This window comes from Thermobia domestica, chromosome 2 (assembly GCF_964235325.1).
Source record: "Thermobia domestica chromosome 2, izTheDome1.hap1.1, whole genome shotgun sequence".
Classification (NCBI taxonomy): domain Eukaryota; kingdom Metazoa; phylum Arthropoda; class Insecta; order Zygentoma; family Lepismatidae; genus Thermobia; species Thermobia domestica.
The window spans coordinates 227,661,576-227,683,638 of NC_137455.1; the positions used below are offsets into that span (position 1 = coordinate 227,661,576).

The 22,063-nt window shown below is 34.8% G+C and overlaps 1 protein-coding gene across 3 annotated transcripts in view; it reads left to right on the forward strand.

The window, feature by feature from the left end:
* Nucleotides 1-19,851, forward strand: part of Hr51 (photoreceptor-specific nuclear hormone receptor 51) — a 1,106,739-nt gene extending 1,086,888 nt beyond the window's left edge. For 2 of the 3 annotated variants that reach the window (XM_081748470.1, XM_081748472.1), the window contains exon 9: nucleotides 19,089-19,851. In XM_081748470.1, the coding sequence (XP_081604596.1) occupies nucleotides 19,089-19,327 (239 nt within the window). In that variant the 3' untranslated portion in view covers nucleotides 19,328-19,851. The remainder of the gene's footprint in view (nucleotides 1-19,088) is intronic. The other variant, XM_081748471.1, reaches the window with a different exon arrangement.
* The last annotated feature ends 2,212 nt before the right edge of the window (nucleotides 19,852-22,063 follow it).

Consider the following 22,063-nt stretch of genomic DNA (forward strand, 5'->3'; position numbering starts at 1 on the left):
TGATCTGTGTTCTGATGAGCAGGCTACTTCATTACTAGAAAATAGTTTGTTGATGGTATGAAATATTGAAGTTCCTTCAGATCAGTTTGCGTATCCTAAACTCCCGTTGATTATAGAGTTTGAAACTAGCTTTGAAAAGCATGTATCGATTTTAGAGTTTTAGAGTGAACCATCGGTTCGAGCTGGCTTGGTAGGGATGAGCCATCTGATCGGTTCGGTGACGAGATTACTGCAACACCTACAGTAAGTACCTTTTCTTTAATCATTCTTCTGATTCTCAAACATAAGTATGTTCATTTTCACGTTTTGCTGCAATTTTTAACGCTGACCCTATAATTTTGTGCTTCAAGGTATGTACAGGAGCGTAACATATGAGGCAAAAATGAAATAACATCTGTAAAGTTTGCCAGAATACAAAAAACACTTCACCGGTTAAATTTCTTTTATTCTCATAGCTGTCTGCGGAACAACTCTCATCACCCGTTTCATCATCATTGTCACATGATACAGAGAAATTAAACGATGGATCAATGTCTTGAGGAGACAGTCATCGTCACTGATTCCTTCTACAAGCTGGTTTATTTCACTCCCTAATTCACATTGTATAGCTTATTTCTAAAGCAGTATCTTCAGAATCATGAGTGACATTGTCTCTATTACCCTCTAATGCCTCGTCTTGACTACAACCATCAATTGCGTCTTGTACGATATTTGTACGTTGGTAACTGGACATAGATCGGTGCTTGTTCAATGGCTCGGATTTTAAACCTTTCAATAATATACTTGGAACAGCATTCTATCTCAGTTTGCGTGTACATAATTCTCCTGGTTGTAGCCAGAAGTGGATCTAGACGGTAAAAACTCAGGAAGGGGGAGGGGAATCAGAACCCAGACTATGATACGTATATCATGTTTACTAAAAACTTTCAAAAATATTTAAATAATAGCTTAAATCAATTTTGTCACTCAAAAACTGGGGGCCTAGGTCCCCGGCCCCAGCCTAGATCCGCCACTGGTATTAACTTTTCTTTCAGTAAACTTGACTTCTCGAAGTCAGGCTCTTCAAGATGTTTGGAACACGAGTGATTTTATTTGGTACATTTTTTCCCATTGATTTTCTTGGGTCATAATTTATATCGATCTGGTGATTTCTCACGACTTAGAAACGTGAGAAAAGATACTTTACGTCCTCAGCTTCATTGCACAAGAATAACAACCAAAAACACAGCAGGTGTTAGGCATTTCTACTTCACTTCACAGACACAGCACACGCTGTACTAACACGTGTTTTCTACTTCACACTAGTGTTTCTTTCAGAAAAAAATCCGGAGGGAGGGAGAAGGGACACTTAGTATTCGGAGAGGCACATTATTTTTACACAGTACTATTATATTTATTACATTATAGACGTATTATTTTGGTCTCCTCCGAAGGAATCTCTCAGAGCCATGGAAGAAACACTGTTTCGTACAACAAACGTAATTACTGCTCTCTCTCTACTCTTTTTATACTAATGCTATAGGAAAAACAACTAACAGAACTTCCCTCAAGAATTCAACACAGAACAAGACTGCTAACAAATCCAAAACACAATCTATTAAATCCAATAAATGCACTATTAAAGGTACAAGGGAGTGGTTGTACCTTTACCGATCGTGAGTTTTTATTTTGATATAGGCAATCAGCTGCGTACAAGGGAGTGGTTGCTGACTCACATTGAGTTTCTCGCGTATCCCACCCATGACGTCACCATTTACGATTCATCAAAAACAAATGCCTGTAGAAGCTGAACGAGACGGCCAATCAAGATATAAAAAAATACGGGTCTCTTATTTTTTGTTTCTCTTTCTATTGTACCAAACTTGTTTTTAACTCGAACTGCTCCTTTAAGTTTGTGTGATGTGGTCAGCGTACGACATGTTGCTTATTTGTTGATTCTAAGTCTATGTTAGGGATTGGCATTTTGAAAAGGGTCAAAAGTCTTGTCTCGTTACTGAGAGACTGGGAATAGAGAATGGTCTATGGTTCTGGCCATTTTCCTGTTTTTCAAAAAGAGGCGATATATAACTCCACCTAAAAACTGTAGTACAATTCTAGGTAGGAATTCTTATCACAAGAGCTCATATTCCGGAAAAGTCCTGTGTAACTATTCCAGGGTTTTTCAACCGGAAGATCACGAAGCCTATAGGGTCGCGATAGGGTTTCATGGGTTCGCGAAGATAAGCGGAAGAGATAAACATAATTAGAATCTAATACCTGAAAATATTTTTAAATATCATTTTGAATTTTATTTTGATATAGGCCTAACTTATTTTTATACATACTGTTAAGAACAACAAAAAATAGGTCTACTAAACAATTTTAACAGTGCAGAGTTGTTTAAAAATCAATTTAAAAGAAAGAGGTACGGTATCAAACTAATGAGAACTGCATATTGAAATACCAGAAAAATACAAATGCAACAAAACCTGCATATTGAAATACAATTAAATTGAAAGCTAATGAGGCACGTAGGCCTATATGTGTGAGCGAATAGTCTTTTTTCCAGCAAGTTGGCCAGAATGAAGATATATTACTAGTGTGGAATTTTACTTGTTTCCTAAATTTTAAATGTAAACAAGTTGTTTTAACAGTTTTTTGTGATACTGAACACATACAGAACAATGAACCAAATTCACAACAATATGAGGTAACTAAAAGTAACGGCATCTCGGAAACTAAAATGCTCAATAACGTTTTTAACAACTGTCCATGTTTTATAAACCAAAATACGAAATCATTTTATTTTTTTTAATCATATGACGCAAAATTAAGAGAGTTATAAAGTTTTAAAATTTTCAGACGACCTTCATTTTCAAACAACAGATGATGGATCGGATTCGATATTTGCAATATGAATGAACTGACCAAATTTGGTTTTAATCCGTTCGCTTTTAGGGAAGTTACTGTATGCACTATATACAAGAAATACATTTTACTATTATAGAAATAGATGGATATCGTGAAATCTCCGCAGTAGGTAAATTAAAAATTAGACACAAGCTTATTATAAACCAGAAATTATAAGCAGCCTCTGGCAAGAGGATGTGATAAAATGAGGTCGTGATAGGAATTAGGTTGAGAACCACTAAACTAGTCAAAGACTGATTTAGTGAAAGACTTTTTTTTTAAGTAAGGCTAAACTGAGGTGTTTTGAAGTGCGAATAACAAGACACTTAGGCCACATGTCTCATATGACATTAATTAGCCATATAAGTAAACTTTAAGCAGGAGACTACATCTCTTTTTTCCGGTATACCTCTAATTCTTGGTGAGAGTTTCCTGTGAAGACACTGACGAGCTTGTTAGCACTTAAGAAATCTCCAAAAGCCTTTTTGCTCATTAAGGTATGCATAAATAAGAGATAACACTGTAAACCTGGTACTTGTTCTTTAAAATAAAAATCCCTTAACTCGGGAACATGATTCTTTTAAGGATTTTAGTTAACGTACAACCCTGGAAGTTTTTAGAAAATTGATTATTATTAATAGTGTCAGATAATAATTATGTTTTTATTTTTGTGGTATTTTCAGTAGCGTACGAAGGAATTTATTTCGGGAGGGGTCAAAACTCAATATGATGGAATTTTATATTAAAATTCCTAAAATTGCGCCTAAAATTAGGCTAAATTTACAAAAAAGTCGAAATTTCTAGCGGGTTTGGACCCCAGGACCCACCCCTGTGTACGTCCCTGGGTATTTTCTATGTATTATATTGCGATTATGCTATGTGTTTTCTATAATTAACATAGAACGGGATGGTGCGAGAGATATCATAGTCATAGCAATAACCAACTCTTCTTAGTAATCTAGACATCAATAATTTGTACACTAATATTCATGAACATTCTGTTTATATAAAAATGAAAGAATAGATACCTGGGGGAATGATTTTAATCCGTGTATTTTACGTTTATTTGTGTCTGTTGAAACTTCCCAATCACTGACTCACGACTATATAAACATATTCTATTGCAATTATTTAGTTCTAAACCTATCGTTAAGTAGTAGAGTGGGACTGAAAAAAAAAACCTTTGTCTGGAATTTCGCTTGGCCTGGTCGCGGAATAGTTGCCTCGTGTTAGTGAAAGTGAACACACAAAATTTAGATTTTTTCGGTGAACCCCTTCCTTTGCCTCATGGGACTTAAATATTTTTATAGGTGCGGCTATTCAACCCGCTCGACACTACGAAGAAAATTGTGCTGCGCAGCTATTTTTATTTTGAATTTCGATTGGCCGGGTTGCGGAAAAGTTGTTTGGTGTTAGTAGTAGTCTATACAAAAAAAAAAAATTGGATTTTTTTGGTCATCCCCTTCCTTTGCCTCACGGAACTTGAATATTTTTATAGCTGCGGCTATGCAACCCGCACACTTACGTCAAGTTGGCGACCACACTTAGAGCCACCACACTATTATTAACAATATTTTTTTCTTTTCTTTTTTCTTTTTTTTTGCTCAATTTGTGCTAATTTATGCTGCAGTTATCAGAATTTGTGCTACAATAGTTATGGAACTAAGTGAAAAAGAAAGTTGGTCGCCAACTTGATGTCAAGTTAGCGACCAGATTGTGAAAAACAATTCCTACCATAGAGATATTAACAAGTTATTTTGTGCTCAATTTGTGCTGATTTATCCTGCAGTTGTTAACATTTTTGTTGCAATAATTGCAGAATGAAGAAAAAAGAAAACATTTTGGTCGCCAAACTGACGTCCAGTTAGCTACCACGTCGTGGAAAAACAATCCCAAACACACTATATCAACAACTTATTTTGTGCTCAATTTGTGCTAATATATATGCAGATTTTAGAATGTGTTCAGCAATAGTTAAACAATAAAATAGAAAAGAAAGTTGGTCGCCAACTTGACGTCAAGTTAGCGACCACATTGTGAAAACCAACCCCTACCATACAGATATTAACAAAAAATTTTGTGCTCAATTTGTGCTTATTTATGCTGCAGTTATTAGAACATTTTGCTGCAATAATTACAGAATGAAGAAAAAACAAAACAGGTTGGTCACCAAGATGATGTTCAGCTGGGAAGGGAAATACTAAAATTTCAGCGACCACCCTTTCTATACTTGAAACCGAAAATTAATGCTTGCGATGGAATTGTCTCTCCATGCTTTGTATTTGCGCAATACAAAGCAGAATTTGTGCTCGAACAGTTAACCATTTATAAGGCATAAATAAAAAAAATTAGAGGGAAATATTAAAATTGCAGCGACCACCCTTCCTACACGTGAAAAAGAAAATTAATGCTCGTGATGGAATTGTCTCTCCATGCTTGTATTTGTGCAACACAAAGCAAAATTTGTGCTCGCACACTTAACCATATATATAAGGCATAAAAATAAAAACAAATCGAGGGAAATATTAAAATTTCAACGACCACCCTTTCTACACTTCAAAGAGAAAATTAATGTTTGCGATGGAATTGTCTCTCGTTGGTTGTATTTGTGCAGCACAAAGCAGAATTTGTGCACGCACAGTTAACCATATATAAGGTATAAATAAAAAATAGAGGGAAATATTAAGATTTCAGCGACCACCCTTTGTACACTTCAAAGAGAAAATTAATTCTTGCGATAAAATTGTCTCGCGTTGCTTGTATTTGTGCAGCACAAAGCAGAATTCGTGCTCGCACAGTTAACCATATATACGGCATAAACAAAAAGTAGAGGGAAATATTAAAATATCCTTAATATCCTTATTTCACAGTAGATTATGTCTCGTTCTTGATCTTAATGTTAGTATTACATGTGGGACTATTAAAACATTTATATTTTAATTCTAATTCGTGTAGTTAGTAATACCTTTTTAATAAAATTTACGTTTTTTTTATGTAGATTACAGAATGTTAACTTAATGTGTGTGTGTGTGTAGAGGGGCATAATAGAATTAAGTAGATGCAAAATACATTCACAGAGAAAAATCCCTTCTCCGGACAGCGGTGTGTTGTACAAATATACGGTATCCTCTTGCTTACTATAGAAATCAGTACGAAGCATACGTTATCCGTATGCTACATAGGCACTGCCCTTAGATGTTACATCATGCCGTTGCAGGATGTCTGACTACTAACAGTTTTCCGTATATCACATGCATATACTTATGTTACCTTCGTCAGCTATATGTTTTATACGTCCATTTGTATGTGAGATCCTGACCGCCTACATTGTTTCATACGGTAAGTACGTATAGATGGAATACTTATACAGAAAGTATTATAAAACATGCGTTTTCAGTTATACGTCTGCTGTACGTTAAGTCCAAAAACTACAGGAATTACGCATGTAACCTATCTTTTTAAGTACGCCACCTAAATTTTTTTCTCAGTGTTCAAGAGCAGATATGATGAATTGCTGATGTTACTATTTGATGAACTATAATATGGTTGGCTCAGGCCCTCCCTAACTTCTTTCGGGGCCCCTCTACATTTTTGGGCTGGCTACGGACCTGCTGATCAGCCAGTCACTCAGAACTTCTTATTTTATATATAGATAAATCGATCCTACTTTCCTAACCACAAAATCATCTTAGGAAAAAGAAAACAGGAAAACTCTTAAAAAACTCAGGGGTAGATGTTATCCACTAGCACCTATGGTCTGATACTAGAAGTTGCTACTCTATCACTATTCCACTGTTTTCCCACTTTGGAGGAAGAACTGTAACTATGAAAGATGTATTTGTCGAGTATATCCCACAAGTGATAAAACAATGTACAGAAAGTACTGATGCTCACAAATGTGGAATTCGTAGTTTTCTTTGTCCTAATAGGGAAAAACATTTTTCTAGTAACTTATTCTCAACTGGTCCTCCAGGGCTCACGGATTGTTAATGGTTGTTGGTTAAGGTGGTTTCTAATAGTTTCATTACGGTTGTTATTATTTGTAAGGAAGAAGGGCTACCAAAAAAGAGGACCATGTTCAAAAGGCTGAGAACTACAGCTCTAGATTAGTTGTAAGAAAATGCAAATTGCCTGAATAGCATAGAGAGACATCAAGCAGATTCTGTTCATGAGCCTTACGCATTATTAGTCCTATCATGGTTACTTAAATAATTCAGACAGTTTTCTATTGCTGGATGGACTGGAAAATATTGTTCTAGGATACTGTAGTACATAGAAACTCATAGCCAAATGGGAAAATCATTTTGTAAGCGAATGGAAATACGCCAAGAAATAGTGCAAATAACTTCAAATCATATAGGATAAGGTCAATGTTTAATAATTGAGGATATTTATTGGGCGTCCTTTATATAAGGGTATTCGATGTTACAATGTACGTCATTTAGTAGACATTTGAACATCGATTCTACAAGACCTACGTAGTCAACAATAGCAAACTAATTTCTACAGACTGCCTGTACACCACATCACATCAGAATAATTTCAATAACAATTTCATAACCTGTAAATTATTCACAAGAAGTTTTTATTTCTTAATTTTGAGGAAATTGATACAATGAACTGACTGCGCAATCATTAATTCCTTGCGGGTCGGGGGAAAGTAAGTGCAGTGGAGAGAAAATTGAGAGACAACAAATATTTATATACATGAAAGGGTAGTTTTTGACCTACATTACAATACAACGTGTCCAGGGAGCAGGCGTCGTCATCAGTGAGGGAGCTCGTCCTCCTTGCTCCCTCTGACGAAGTCACTGATACTTCACTTTTACATAATTCAATGCATCGCAAACGTAAAAATGTAGAAAGACGTTGTGAAGGAAATACGACTATGAAACTTCAACTAGGAGTACTTCAAGACTAAGAGTTAAAAGGATTGTCATATAACATGTAATAGGGAAGATAAAAATATCCTATAGTCGGCAGCTCGACAGTGCATCAACTCAAGAATATAAATACACCAAGGACAGATTCTACAGAAAACGAACTAGAGGAAATTTCAAGTGCTGGATTGTTCGTGCAGTACAACCTGCTAACTCCAACAAAATACATATCTTGATATTTTTTAAAGTATATAATACATTTAAAGGATATGTCCAAGGAGAAGACAGATCTTCCGATTGTTTGTCCTGCAATGACACAAAGTAGAGCAATCAAACACGTGTATGTCTTCTTTTTCTTTCAAATTTGCCGTCTTCTAGCTTAATTTTTACTCGTTGTACTATGATTTTTATTCGTTGAGATACTGTATGTGGTCACTCAACTGCATTTTGTTTATTGCCTTTATATTCGTCGTTCAACTTTTGATAAAATACTTAAAGAATTCTCCAGTTTCTTTGGGGTCACCATTGTGCCGCCCCTGCACCACTTCCAATTGTGTATAAGTGAAATATACGACTAAACATAATGGACATTCCTTTTTACCCAACTTCGATCCGACATTTTGTTCTTGCGTTAAGGCTGCTTTTGTATTTTTCCGACATATTTTCGGGAAGTTATAGTGCCGAATTGAGGCATTTCTATATCTAGGTAAGTCTGTGCTTTCTGTCTTTATCTCGTATCATGAATCAAATCTCAAACGTTGTTGGTGTTCAGGCGCGCCCCCAGAATTTGTAGGGAGGGGTCCAATGTTACAAGCCATTACATTTACGTAGTATTGAACGGATATTATTCTGCACCAGAAAAAATAAGTAATTGTAAAAAATGATAGAACTAGATTGTTTTATGAGAGAGTACGGATGAAGAGTAAGACCAAATATTCATGCTACATCAATCATTTGAATGTTAGACAAGTATAGATTTATTAAGAAAATATAAAAGTTTATGCTGAGTTAGGAAGATTTTTTGGGGGGGGTCGGATCCTGTGGACCCCGTGTGCATACGCCCCTGTTGGTGTAGTTTTGATACACCCTATATATACAGGGCATGTTAAAGTACACGTTACAACGCTTGGAAGGTGATTTTCAAGTAAAACAAGGACAAAATATTATATGAAAAAAGATGAAGTGGTATAGTTTGCGAGTGAAAGGTGTCCGAAAATCGCCACATACCATGTTTAAAACACAATAACGCAAGAAGAAATTGAGATAGCAATGTCAGGTTAAGAGAAGATAAAGGAAGTCGTACCTGACGAATATTTGGTGCTGCAATTGAGGCCCAATTTGAAGTCCGCAATGGGAGTTTCACAGAAACTGGGGAGTCTTCTTACGGAAAATACAGGAAACTGAAGACTATGTTCCACATTATAATGAAATCAGAATGTAGGCAGTAAAAGACTGATGATGAATGCTCACATATCCCACTATAGCTGGAATACATTAGCACACGGAAAATAAGACAATAGCACTGCAAAATCTGTTATGGCATATGGTTCACATTATGGTAAGAGAAGTAAAAGTAACAAAATTGTATCAATATTCCAATACTGCTGAGACACCACGAGACACTCGAAAAATGTGAAAGTAATAATGCAAGATCTACTATTCCACATGGGTTACATCACGGTACGAAAAGTAGAAGTTTCCATGCCCTACTACAGCTTGGATTCCGCCATAGTTAAAAAATAGGAAACAAACAGTGTGCGCATTACGGTACAATGAATATAAAAACAATTGTGTTATGTGCCACTGAGACATCCTAAATAATAAAAAAAACAATAGTAAAAACAGTAAAAAACGGGTTAAAGCTCCGAGTATTTTCTACACTACTTTTAGTACGAAAAACAAATGTAAAACAATGGCCATGTCATCAGGTTGTACAAGGGAGCTCCAAATGAAGTGTGTAATCTTCAGAGGAATAAAGATGGAGAATATCGAGAATTATATTTCTTCCTCATTACTTAAAAAAAAAAAGACCACAGAATATTAAATCCCAACTAAAAAAATTTATCATATTTTTCTTTTTGCTGTTGTCCTACCTGATCAATGAAAAATCAAAAGCTATACACAACACAGAATCGAACACGGGCCGTGAGTCGTGTGCGGATCCAATGAGGCAGGTAGTATTGCTAGTTTTATTTTCTTCTTTTCACTAAGTTTCATGATACATATCTATAGTATCTTGCAGGGTTGTAAACTCTCACTTTTGAAACGAGCTCAGCTCAGCTCAAACTCAGAGTGTAAAAAGTGAGTTAATTCACATTCACACTCAAGCTTCTCAGAAGCAAGCTTCACTCACGTTCATTTTTTTTTTAAGTTACGCTCAAGTTCATGCTCAACATAATGAAAACACAGTCTGATGATTTAATAACTAAAAATATTTACAATGATACGCAGTGGCGTATTTACGATTTTGTTTCGGGGGTCTTTGCTAACTTTAGTCCTGGAAATGTGTGAAGATATTTCATTTACTTTAACATAGTAAATAAAATTTGCGAGGCTTCAGCCCGGAAGCCTAAAACGTAACCTAAAACGTCATAGATCTGGGACTACTACGTTTTGTTATTGCATTGAGAAATTCAAGAAGTAACTGATTTTTAAAAATACCGAGATAATCTTTTTAATAAGATGATTCTCTCCTCAAAATTTGTAGGATACAACAATATATATTCCCGTTGATTTGATTAAAAATAAAATAACTGATCAACTATAAACAAGACAAGATATTTTCTCTGTCTTTGGTTCATACATAACTTTCGGGTTATAATTTTGGACAAACATTTAAAAAAAAATATGATAAATTCCGCCAACTAAACTAATACTGTCACTTGAAATAGATGCACTTCCAGACTACAGTCGCCTCGAGCTATTTCTAGTCCTAAAGTCCGTAACCTACATAATTTATATAATTACAAATTAGTACTTAAAGTCTCTTCTCAGAGATCGGACAACAGCAAACCTACAAATGGACAATTACATTATTTTGTGAAAATCAAACTATGTGGCGTTGAGCGGGATTTTACGATCAAACTCACCTACATATGCGAGTTAAACTGAACTCACGCTCACATCTTTCAAAGGGAGTTAGCTCATGATAAAACTTATGATAAATGAGCACGCTCATGTGAGCTACCTCAGATGAGCGCGCTCATTTACATCACTGGTATCTTGGGTAAATTGCAAAGAGAAGAAAAATGCATTAATTGATTTTGTTAGGGACTGGGCCTTTAAAATCCTGGATTACAAAGCCTTCGTAAATTTTACGACGCGCCATTTGCAAAAACGCTAGAACATTTTTCCCGCTCTGAAGATAAACAAACAAATTATAATATATGTTTGTAATATAAGCATATAACTGAATCCTACATAATTTTTAAATTTTGAAAGTATACAAGAATTAAGTATATATATATATATATATATATATATATATATATATATATATATATATATATATATATATATATATATCGCGTCGTAAAAATTACGAAAGCTTTATAATCTAGGGTTAAAAGATTTAAAAGATTTGATTAAATCGCGAAATGATAAAAAGATACGCGTACCGGTACTGATTTCATTCTCATAGTAAGTGGAAAGATACTACCCTTCGAAAACATACATTTTTAATTGCGAAAGATAACACATACATGTCCAAACTTTCAAAATAGACGATATTTAACATTTGAACCTCTTATTTTCCATAGTTTCTAATCCAGTAGCGGAGCATTGGCCAATCCGGCGGGCAGGTTCCTTACACAGAAACTTGTCCCTTAACAGTTGTTCACCTTTTACAGTAATGGCAATGATCCTCCTAACTGAAATATTTAAAAACATAGTACAGGTCGACAAGTACTTTGATATTCATATCCAAAAGTACTTTTAAGGCAATAACAAGCACAAATAACCAAAATATTACTAACGTGTGACACGGCCACTAAAAGATATATAAAATAATTGCATACTGTAATGAGTATAGATTTTGATTTCCACTGCAAAACTGCAATGCAATTATAGGTATATGAACAAGAATATTCACTTTCTTTAAACGAACTAAAGTTATACAGAAGCAGGAAAGCTCTGGGCAAACATAAATCAGAATTATGTACTAGCCGTGAACATAGGAACTCCCTAAAACTGAATTAGGCATTTAGTTCTTCTCTCGACTTTCAGTTCCCTACAAGAATATTTCCAAACATATGGGTTTATTCTGAACATGTCATCAAAAAGTTAATTAATTTATATCTTGGTGGCTCTATTTGATCTTCATGTGGAGTTTTCGCCCCTTGTACACCAATCCATGTATTCTTAAAAATGACTTAAAGTAAAATTTAAGACATAAGAACTTCGGAAAAAAATGACTGTTGTATTCATTTAACCCACTCCTTTAACCCAAACAGCTCTCATTAACTCGTACATTCACATAGGGTTCGTATATTTCTTAGTTAACAGGAAATTTAATCTTCTACAAAATAGCCAAAATTCAACATTTATCAGCGTCTCCATATTGATGACGACATCAAAAATATACAATTCATACAATTTATGTTACTTTATTAGATATTGACATGCAATTTTCAGCACTCGACACACTGAGTGCACTGTTTAAGGTACCCGAAACAAAATAATAAATGAAGTAATGTATTTGCACAAAATATAGTGGGGTTCTCACTTAACCCATAGGGGTACCATCATATTTTACTACAGAATGTCTACTAGATTGTATATTAATGCACATATATTAGTTTTGTGAAATTTCTCCTCCATATAGTATAAACCCAAAAGTCCATATCCATAAGAATCTCTATATTCATGTCGTCATCAACAATACAATTCTTAAAATCTCGGTTACTTTTTTAGATATTGACATGCAGTTTTCAGTAGTTGACTCAGCTGGGTGTGTTAAGGTACCCGAAAGAAAATAATAAATGAAGTAATGTATTTGTAGAAAATATAGTGCGAATCTCACTTAACCCATAGGAGCACCATCATATTTTACTACAAAATGTCTATTAGATTGTATATTAATGCACATGTATTAGTTTTGTGAAATTTCTCCTCCATATAGTATAAACCCAAAAGTCCATATCCATAAGAATCTTTATGTTTATGACGTCATCAAAAAATACAATTATGAAAATCTCGCTTACATTTTAGATATTGAAATGCAGTTCTCAGTACTCGACTCAGCTGAGTGCATTGTTTAAGGTACCCGAAAGAAAATGATAAATGAAGTAATGTATTTGTAGAAAATATAGTGGGGTTCTCACTTAACCCATATAGGCACCATCATATTTTACTACAGAATGTCTATTAGATTGTATATTGATGCACATATAGTCGTTTTGTGCAATTTCTCCTCCTTATAGTAGAAACCCAAAAGTCCATATCCATAATAATCTCTATATTTATGACGTCATCAAAATAGAATTCTTAAAATCTCAGTTCCTTTTTTAGATATTGACATGCAGTTTTCAGTACTCGACTCAGCTGAGTGCATTATTTGAGGTGCCCGAAAGAAATTAATAAACGAGATAATCTTTTTATAGAAACTATAGTGGAGTTCTCACTTAGCCCATAGGGGTACCATCATATTTTACTACAGAACGTGTATTAGATTGTATATTAATGCACATATATTAGTTTTGGTAAATTTCTCCTCCATATAGTAGAAACCCAAAAGTCCATATCCATAAGAATCTCTATATTTATGACGTCATCAAAAATACAATTCTTAAAATCTCGGTTCCTTTTTTAGATATTGACATGCAGTTTTCTTTCCCATACCATAAGCGAAAATTACTTCCTCAAAATATGTTAAATCGCCTTTATGCACAAATTGATTACATTAAGATGAGTCTAAAAATACTTTAAGAAAATAAAAAAAAGTACCTGGGGATGAACGCGATCCCAACTTTTTAAAAAGGTCATTTTAGACGACAATACCATGGGAAACTATAACAGTTGTAGCCAAGGGCGTCATTTAGGGGAGCAAGATTGGACAATTATCCCCCAAGAGTTTGAGGAATATATATACTTTAATCAATTGACTATTAGTATATTACTACAAAACGTGAAAGTGTTCTGTCGGTGGTACTCTTGTCCCCCAAAGCGAAGTCTCAAATGGAGGCTCTAGTTGTAGTATATATCCAGTATTACCAAAGGGATTTACCCCTCATATCCTTGTAATTCGCACTATCCAGAGATATGGATATGAAGCGCCAATACGATTTTTTGCACGACTGTGGTAACCATAATATATCTAGTGATATCAATATACAGTGGCGTATTTAGGATTTGTTTCGGCAAGGGGCCATGCATAACACGTGAATTAGCACTGACATTTTTCCTTTTGAGTGCCGACAAATTTTAATGAAATTGTCCATATACGAAATTTATTTCGGGGGGCTTGAGCCCAATAGCCACCCCCTAAATACGCCACTGTCAAAATGTTTACCGATACAACTCATTTGAACATTTTTATTGGTATATGAATTATAAACATAAGGTGAATTAATATTTTACTTGTAGTTACAAATGGCTATTTTAATGGTTAGAACAAAAAATGACTCGAGCGTGACTTTTTGCGGTGTAGCTACTCCTCACTCTGCCACTTGAAAAGTTAACGCGTTACATCATATATGTGGAGAGTCAGAAACTTTAAGACGCGTTTTCTGGCTATTGCAGTTTGTAATATTGACACTTTAAATGTGCAAAATTTACCCCCGAAGTTCATTTACCCCCAAGTCTGCTTTTCACTTGTCAGTAACTTGTGTTCCTACTCGGTTAAACACATTTTACAGTTATTTCCAGTAACCTTGAACGACAGGAACACAAACACATTATATATTCAGAACATTTAAAATTCCAAAAGTTCTCCCGCCGGGAATGAAACCCCGTACAGCACAGACTCACGTGTTAGCCACTAAACCACACAGGCAAGCTATAAGGTAAGAGGGTTTTAATAGTTCTAATGGAAATGCGCAAGATATGCACATGCAATACTTTCGGGAAAGGCAAAGCATTTTACATTGAATCATTTTCCTTGTTTCGTTTTTATTGTGTTTATTCTTTGTATTTTTCGTACAGTCCATGAAGAGGGAAATACATTTTTCTCTACTTTGTCCAGAAATATTATTGTAACTGATCATAAAACAGAAATCTGTCGGTAAAATAATATGGGGTAATGTGTGGTATTTATACCGAGTTCCTTCGTGACTAAGTTTAGCGTACGCACCTTTGACGTAAGAGATCCGGTTCGATTCCCGGTGTGAGCTCATGTGGTTCGGATTCCACGCTAATCAGTAGATAAACGTCTCCTATAGCCTCGCTGCTGAAAGAGACGTTAAACTCAACATCAACTCAACGTTTTTTTATACCATCAATAGAAGCAAGGGGTAGACGATACTACCCTGCTAAAAACATGTATTTATTTCTTTGGCACATATTACAAAGCATCGGACTATTTGCGGCATTAATTACAAAAGATTTAAGAAAAATAAGTTTTATGAACATTAAGTCGCTTCAAGCGTTCAAATCGCTTTACAAAAATCCAGATTATGAATTAAATTAACCTTTTACGTTGTAAGTAAAAATACAAGAATACATAGTTTTTTTTTTATCTCTCTGATATAATCTCTCTCTCTCTCTCTCTCCCTCTACCTGTCTCCCTTACACTCTCTCTCTTTCTCTACTTGTGGTTTAAGGTTGTATTCAAATCAGAAATTTGCTCCCATAATAACAATGTTAACGTTCCTCATTTTAGCGTCTTCGAATATAAATTATGGACATTGTGAATAAATATGACTAAGCTTTGAAACGTGATGAAACGAGTTGATATTGTTTTTTCAAGCACTTCAAAACAGAACTTTATATTAAGTAAATGTTTTTATATTTTGAAGAAAGAAAAAATTCTTCCCGGGCCTTCAGATTAGTGGTCGAGTGCCTTGACCACTGAACCACGATTATTATGTGTCCATTTATTCGTCTTTAGTTTGTTTACGTGTATAATATACGCGCCGTATTTGATTAAAAATAAAGTAGTTTTATATTGTGTTTTTTTTTTTAATTTGCATTGTTGATAATTTAGTGAATACAGTGATAAAATCGTTAAACTCAACATCAACTGATAATGCCCTCCGCGTCATCAATTACATATTCCTGTGTTTTGCCAATCAATTTGACTATAAACAAGCTACTGTTTTGAGCGAACAGAAAAGGCTCTTTATTCAAGTGGGGTAGCGTTGTCGTTTTCTGAATTCCCAGTCCAAGTTCGATACTCTCTTTTCCCTTTACACTTTTTAAGATGTTTCATTTACAAGGCTGAGCTCTAGTTGGATGCTGTTAAACGAAGTTAATCTCAAGTGGAGAAATTCAGTGATGATGTAATCCTGAAAATAAAGGAAGAAAATGAATGGAGAAAACGAATTACAGAGTTAATTCTATTAATGGTTCTATATTTGATATTATCCGTTAATTTTGTGCATTTCTAAATTGTTCTTAATTAACACTATATTCTCTCCTTTTCTTCTTGTGTCTCAATGTGTAAATTTTCACAAATATTATACAAATCAGGAATCTTCAATTATATTTGCAACACAAGGGAAAATATGCTTAGTACGGATAAGTTCTCCAACTCGTTTGAGTGTTATCGAATTTTGCATTTTTAATATTTACAAATAAATGACTGCATACCAATATTTAGCATTTTCAAAAGTCATTTAACGAATAATGAAATCGAACAATTTCTTCTTTCGAAGTAGTATTACGTATCAATAAGTGGCGCCGGAAACAAGAAGCTCAGGCCCTGTTAGACCCCCAAAATTTCCATTGGAGGCTGGACTCTTCATCCGAATGATCGATCCATATTTTAATTGATTTGCAGGTAGGACTATTGTTAATAGTTTCAAAACTCACCGCAAGGCTCTATGTTTACTTTTAAAAAAATGACCTAATACATATAGCGCATAATCTATCCGTATATTATTTGATACGCATATATTATAGTCATTTGAAGTAAGTGAACTTGTTTATAATCCCTCATTCGAGTTAATTATAAGATTCTTTAAGTTCCCTCTCTGTTATCTTCTCATCGGCGCCTCTGGTGTCGTATATTTTTCTGGTATGGTGCTGTTTACTGTGAGTACAAACATCCAAACACTCCCTTTTGTCATTTCGTCAGCCAGCGTTTCGCCTCACTCCTGCACAGAAACACACTTCACGATTTGTTCTTTTAATAGGTGGGGACAACTTCATGCTGCTGCTCCAGCTACTCTGTCAGGCGTAATACTTGGAGCGGGCGTTAGTTGGGTTACGTAACTCACGGATTTTGTACCTCAAGAATGTATGTGGCCCACTGTACGTGTGGGAGACCTCTGGCAACAGTGCCGGGCTTTGATTCATTTCCATGGACTACACAATATTTAATGTGATGAGTACTTTACCTATCTGTTCCTTGAGTTTTACAATCCAATGTATTTCTTTTGCAAGTATCTGCATTTTTTTTTTCGTTTCTACTTTGGGAGCAGAATTCTTATACTATCATTCTATGGCATTTCATTACAATCAACACGACCAGTGAATGTTTTGATTGATTTTTTAACGGCAAAATTAAATTTTATCACTGCAAACTAAGGGGAGAGTTCAAGAATTAGTATATTTATTGGATTTTATTATCTTAGTTTGTAGCAATAAAAGGGTGATTTTACTGATGTTACGTCTCTCATAATGCACCGATGAATATACCGTAACTCAAGTGCATTGAACAAGTCCAAGAATAAGCGCTGTGACGCACATGAGGGAACTTAGCAGCGTAATTTCAGATTTTGCTTGGGAAGACAGAAACCTAGATGTCATTTTTTAATGTAGATTTTAATGTTTTCATTGGTATATTATTGATTTTCATTGGTATATAAGAGTAATAAACTAAAAATATAATCACGGACAAAAGGTTAATAAATGAGGTAACGTAGTCCGTGACACTATTATCTTATGGATTAAAATCGTACAAACGTCAAACTCAGGGGGTGCAGTTGTTCCTTGGAGCCCCAAATGACGCCCCTGGACTTACAACAGTCTACACCCGTTGCAATAACTGGAAAGAAGTGAAACACGTAGCTGACCTTCTGCAGAGGGAGGTGACTTTATTACTGCCAGCTTCAAATTGCTTGTATTCACTGTTAAAAAGGATATGTATATGTCAAATTTGAATGTTTCTTTAAATGATTTTGCTCTTAAAGCAACTAAACCATAAAATTTTGTACTGGAAATTTCATTTAATTTAATTTAGAACTTAATCGGATAAAAATAAATATATTTTCTTTAAAGAATGAACGATTGAAACATTTACCTTGTCTAGGGAAACTTACTCCCAACTTCAGAAACATATTCATATGGTGTAGACTTTACCTTTAAAGCAGCTTATTATTTGCGTGATCGAATACCGCAAACTAACAAACGACATTGACTCCACATAATTCAAACTACATGCACAATGGAAACTATATTTACGTACAACACTACAACATACATTGAATAGCCCAAACAATTAAATACCAGTCACAATTTGAATATTCTGTTCTCACTTTTAAGATATCGTAAACCTCATTTGCTTAAATTTGATCTTGAATTTCATGTATTGCATGGAATACGATATTAATATCATTTGGTTGACTTTGTCAATAATTCATCTTAAATTTTCAACCAATTCTGAAACAAGATGAGATTGGCACACGTTTTCTATCTTTACTTCTTCCCCAACTCACCTTCATGTTTATCATTACATAGATTTTCTATTTATCTTTTGCACTACTCTTCCCTATGGCTGCATCTGGATAACTCAAAACACGTTAAAACTGTATTTCTCTGTTTACATCTGTCCAACATTAAAATTTTTCAACTGTATTTACTTCGAATTATCCAAAACATAGGTTCAAAAGTTCGATTTATCCAAGTTCGAATTAACGAGACTCCACTGTATTTCGCAAACGATTCTCCTAATTGCCATTCTACTCCTTTTTTTTTATTATTTTGCAGCTGGAATTTGTGTAGTAACAATAAGAAAAATCAAAGAAACAATGTAACATCATTGATTTACAGAGTAATTAATCAGTATCAATTTGTTTTGAACAGGTACATGTATTGAAAGTTCTTTACGTAGTAAGTCTTTGATATTATATTGCAAATATCCCCATTTAATATATATATATATATATATATATATATATATATATATATATATATATATATATATATATCAATTTCTTGCAGAAACTCGTGGTTTGAAGGACCCAGTACAAGTGGAAAACCTACAGGACCAGGCACAAGTTATGCTGGGCCAACATACGAGAGCACAACACCCAACTCAACCAGCCAGATTTGGACGCTTACTGTTAATGTTGCCACTGCTTCGGCAAGTGTCAACGCAACGTATAGAACAAATATTCTTTCAGAGGACCATCGGAAACACGCCAATGGAGAAAGTTCTTTGTGACATGTACAAAAATTAAACTAACCAAAATTGCAAAAGTAATGTTTTCAGTGTACAAATACATTTTTCAATGAACTTGTGTCATTTCGAGTGAACAGCATCAAAGGACATTTATGTCTTGGTGAAACTGAAATTTAGCACCGCATGACTTTAGTGACAGAAATAATATAAACATTGTAACCTCTTTAATATCACTTTCCTCTCCTCCAAATGCTTTATCAGTGACCATAAAGAAAGTGATATTTCAAGGGAAACTTAATTCGTTTTAAAACACTTTTTAAATAAAAGTGGGTATTTTAAAAAAAAATCGCAGTTGCTTGAATTACATGACTTCTTTTGTGGTATTATCTAATTTTGATGTTCATTTGCGAAAGTTTAAAAACTGCTAAATTACACCTTTCAGTTCGTTTGTTTTCAAATAAATACCAGAACTTGAACAGAAGTTTGACAACATAATACAAAAAACATTTTTTTTAAAATAGGGTCTATATAAACAATAGTAATTACTTCAAAATTAAAAAGTCTAACATTCATATCTCTTCTTTACTTCTTTCCATGATTCATTTGGACCTACACCATCACTACTGTGAAAATGTATATCAATTCTGGCAGAAACGCTTTTAGTAGAGACTGTCGTCTCATGGACGGTGAACATACTGTAGGTTAGACATACGTGGTTTTATTTCAAAGCCCTATTAGGCTGAAAGAGACCGATGATTAATGAAAGTGAATGATTGTTAACTTGAATTTTTGTGCTCTACCACCGGGAATCGAACACGAAGACGCTCTTGACACTAGAACAGCAGAGAAGGGAGCAGAACTTAGAAGAAAACGGTAATCTTTTGGGTGGCCCCATCGCCTTTCCCTTGGATTCGTCAGTGAACTCTGCTGGTTTTAGTGATGATTGCCAGTTTTGTTTGTCAAATTGTGTCGTACAACCAATAATCAATCTCAGAATATAAAAGGTTTCCACAGATCTGATCAACAACATGAATGTGTTATTAGGTTGCACCCTACGATTATACTGACAAACAGGCCCGCAAACAACCTCTGAGGTTTGGGGGGCCATGAATATGTTAGGGGGGCCAAGTCATTAAAAATTATGCTACAAATTGTTTTTTGTATTAATAATAGCACTTTGTATTGAGGTCTGGAGGGGCCAAGAAAAGTTATGGGGGGCCTGGCACCCCTAGCCACCTTCTGGTTGCGAGCCTGCTGACAAATATAAATCTGAATACATTTACAAAAATATATCATAAGTAAACACACATCTCCATTTATAAGCTTTTCACTGGATTGAACTCTACCCATATGATGCAGATTAATATCTTCTTGACCGACCTTTACATTCAAACAAAGCCGTTGGGCCATGGAAATTATGAGTAATGTGATATTGCCCGGGGAGTTTTTGCCTTTCTTCACTCAAATATTTGGTAATTTCTCCACGGGAAGCGAGTTTTTGGAGATGCTGTATGACGGCACGGTCCAGACATATTTAATTGGATTCATATCAAGGATTGACCGCTAATCCGTAGTGATTTTTGGATGTCATTTCGTAACTGCCGGATTACAGTGTTTTCTATAGTATGGTAAAGTGAGCTATCTTCTATAAAGAGATTTTGAAAGAAAATCAATGTTAATCTCGGAGTTGCACAGTCTGCGTAATATTAACTTATTGAGCGTGCCAACCGATTCTACCAACTCGAAACGTCCAGAAATTCAAATGACTCCCTACACCAACAATGAAAACCCTCAATTTTTGATTGTTGGTTGTAAACGATTCAACTGGAATCCTTAAAGAGGTTGTCTTCAGACACATATACTACATAAAAATTTGGAAAATATAAACTCGTACGACAATATTACTTGGCATCAGAAGTTAACAGAGCCGGACCATGTTTGTTACCAGTTGTTTCCGCTTAACAATATTGGTTTTGGTAAGCAAGGGCTTACATCTTGCAGCTCACCGTTGATAATGTAGTTGATGCAGATATCTGACAGCTATAATCCGGCTTACTTTCAGGTATACGTAGTAATTATACCATGTAAGCAGCCTTATACTTGGCATTTTGTAGCACATTCTTTTATAATGACCCTCATTTGGCACTATGCTGTGCCTTGTGAAATAGAACACAGACTCACACTTTCTTTCTGATGTCTTAAAACTGAGTAGTAACTTGATTCATGGTGGACAATGGAATCTAAAGATTTCGGAAAATTTGTCTTTGGCTTGCACCGACATCTAAGTGTTCCATTATCCGACTACGTTCGAAATCACTTAACTCTGGCTCCTTTAGGTCGCGGAATTGTTGTTTCTCTATTGGGATCTACACTGCCCTGTGGAAAGTTAAAAGAGAAGACCTTCTTATTATTTTTAGTGTCGGCCACCCCTAGTCACCACTTCTATATACACTTTTTTTCTGAGCCATGTCCAACTGTTTGTATTATAGTGCAGTCAAATTACGAAAAAGTAAGGAACAAATCAGAAAAAACCTGAAAATTGGTACAGGTGTTGATAATGAAGTTCTAAACAACATACTAGAAGCTCCTGAAATCCCATGTGACCTTCGTCGCCATATTGGAAAATGGCCGCTGGAAGTGTCAAATGAACAATACCCCTCCAAAAATAGCAATATCTTCGCTATGGTTGAACATAAAGAGATAAACCTAGTTTCGATTAATACAACATAGATATCACAATATTTTTATACAGAAACAATTTTTCATAAAACGCATACTTGTAGAAATATTTAAC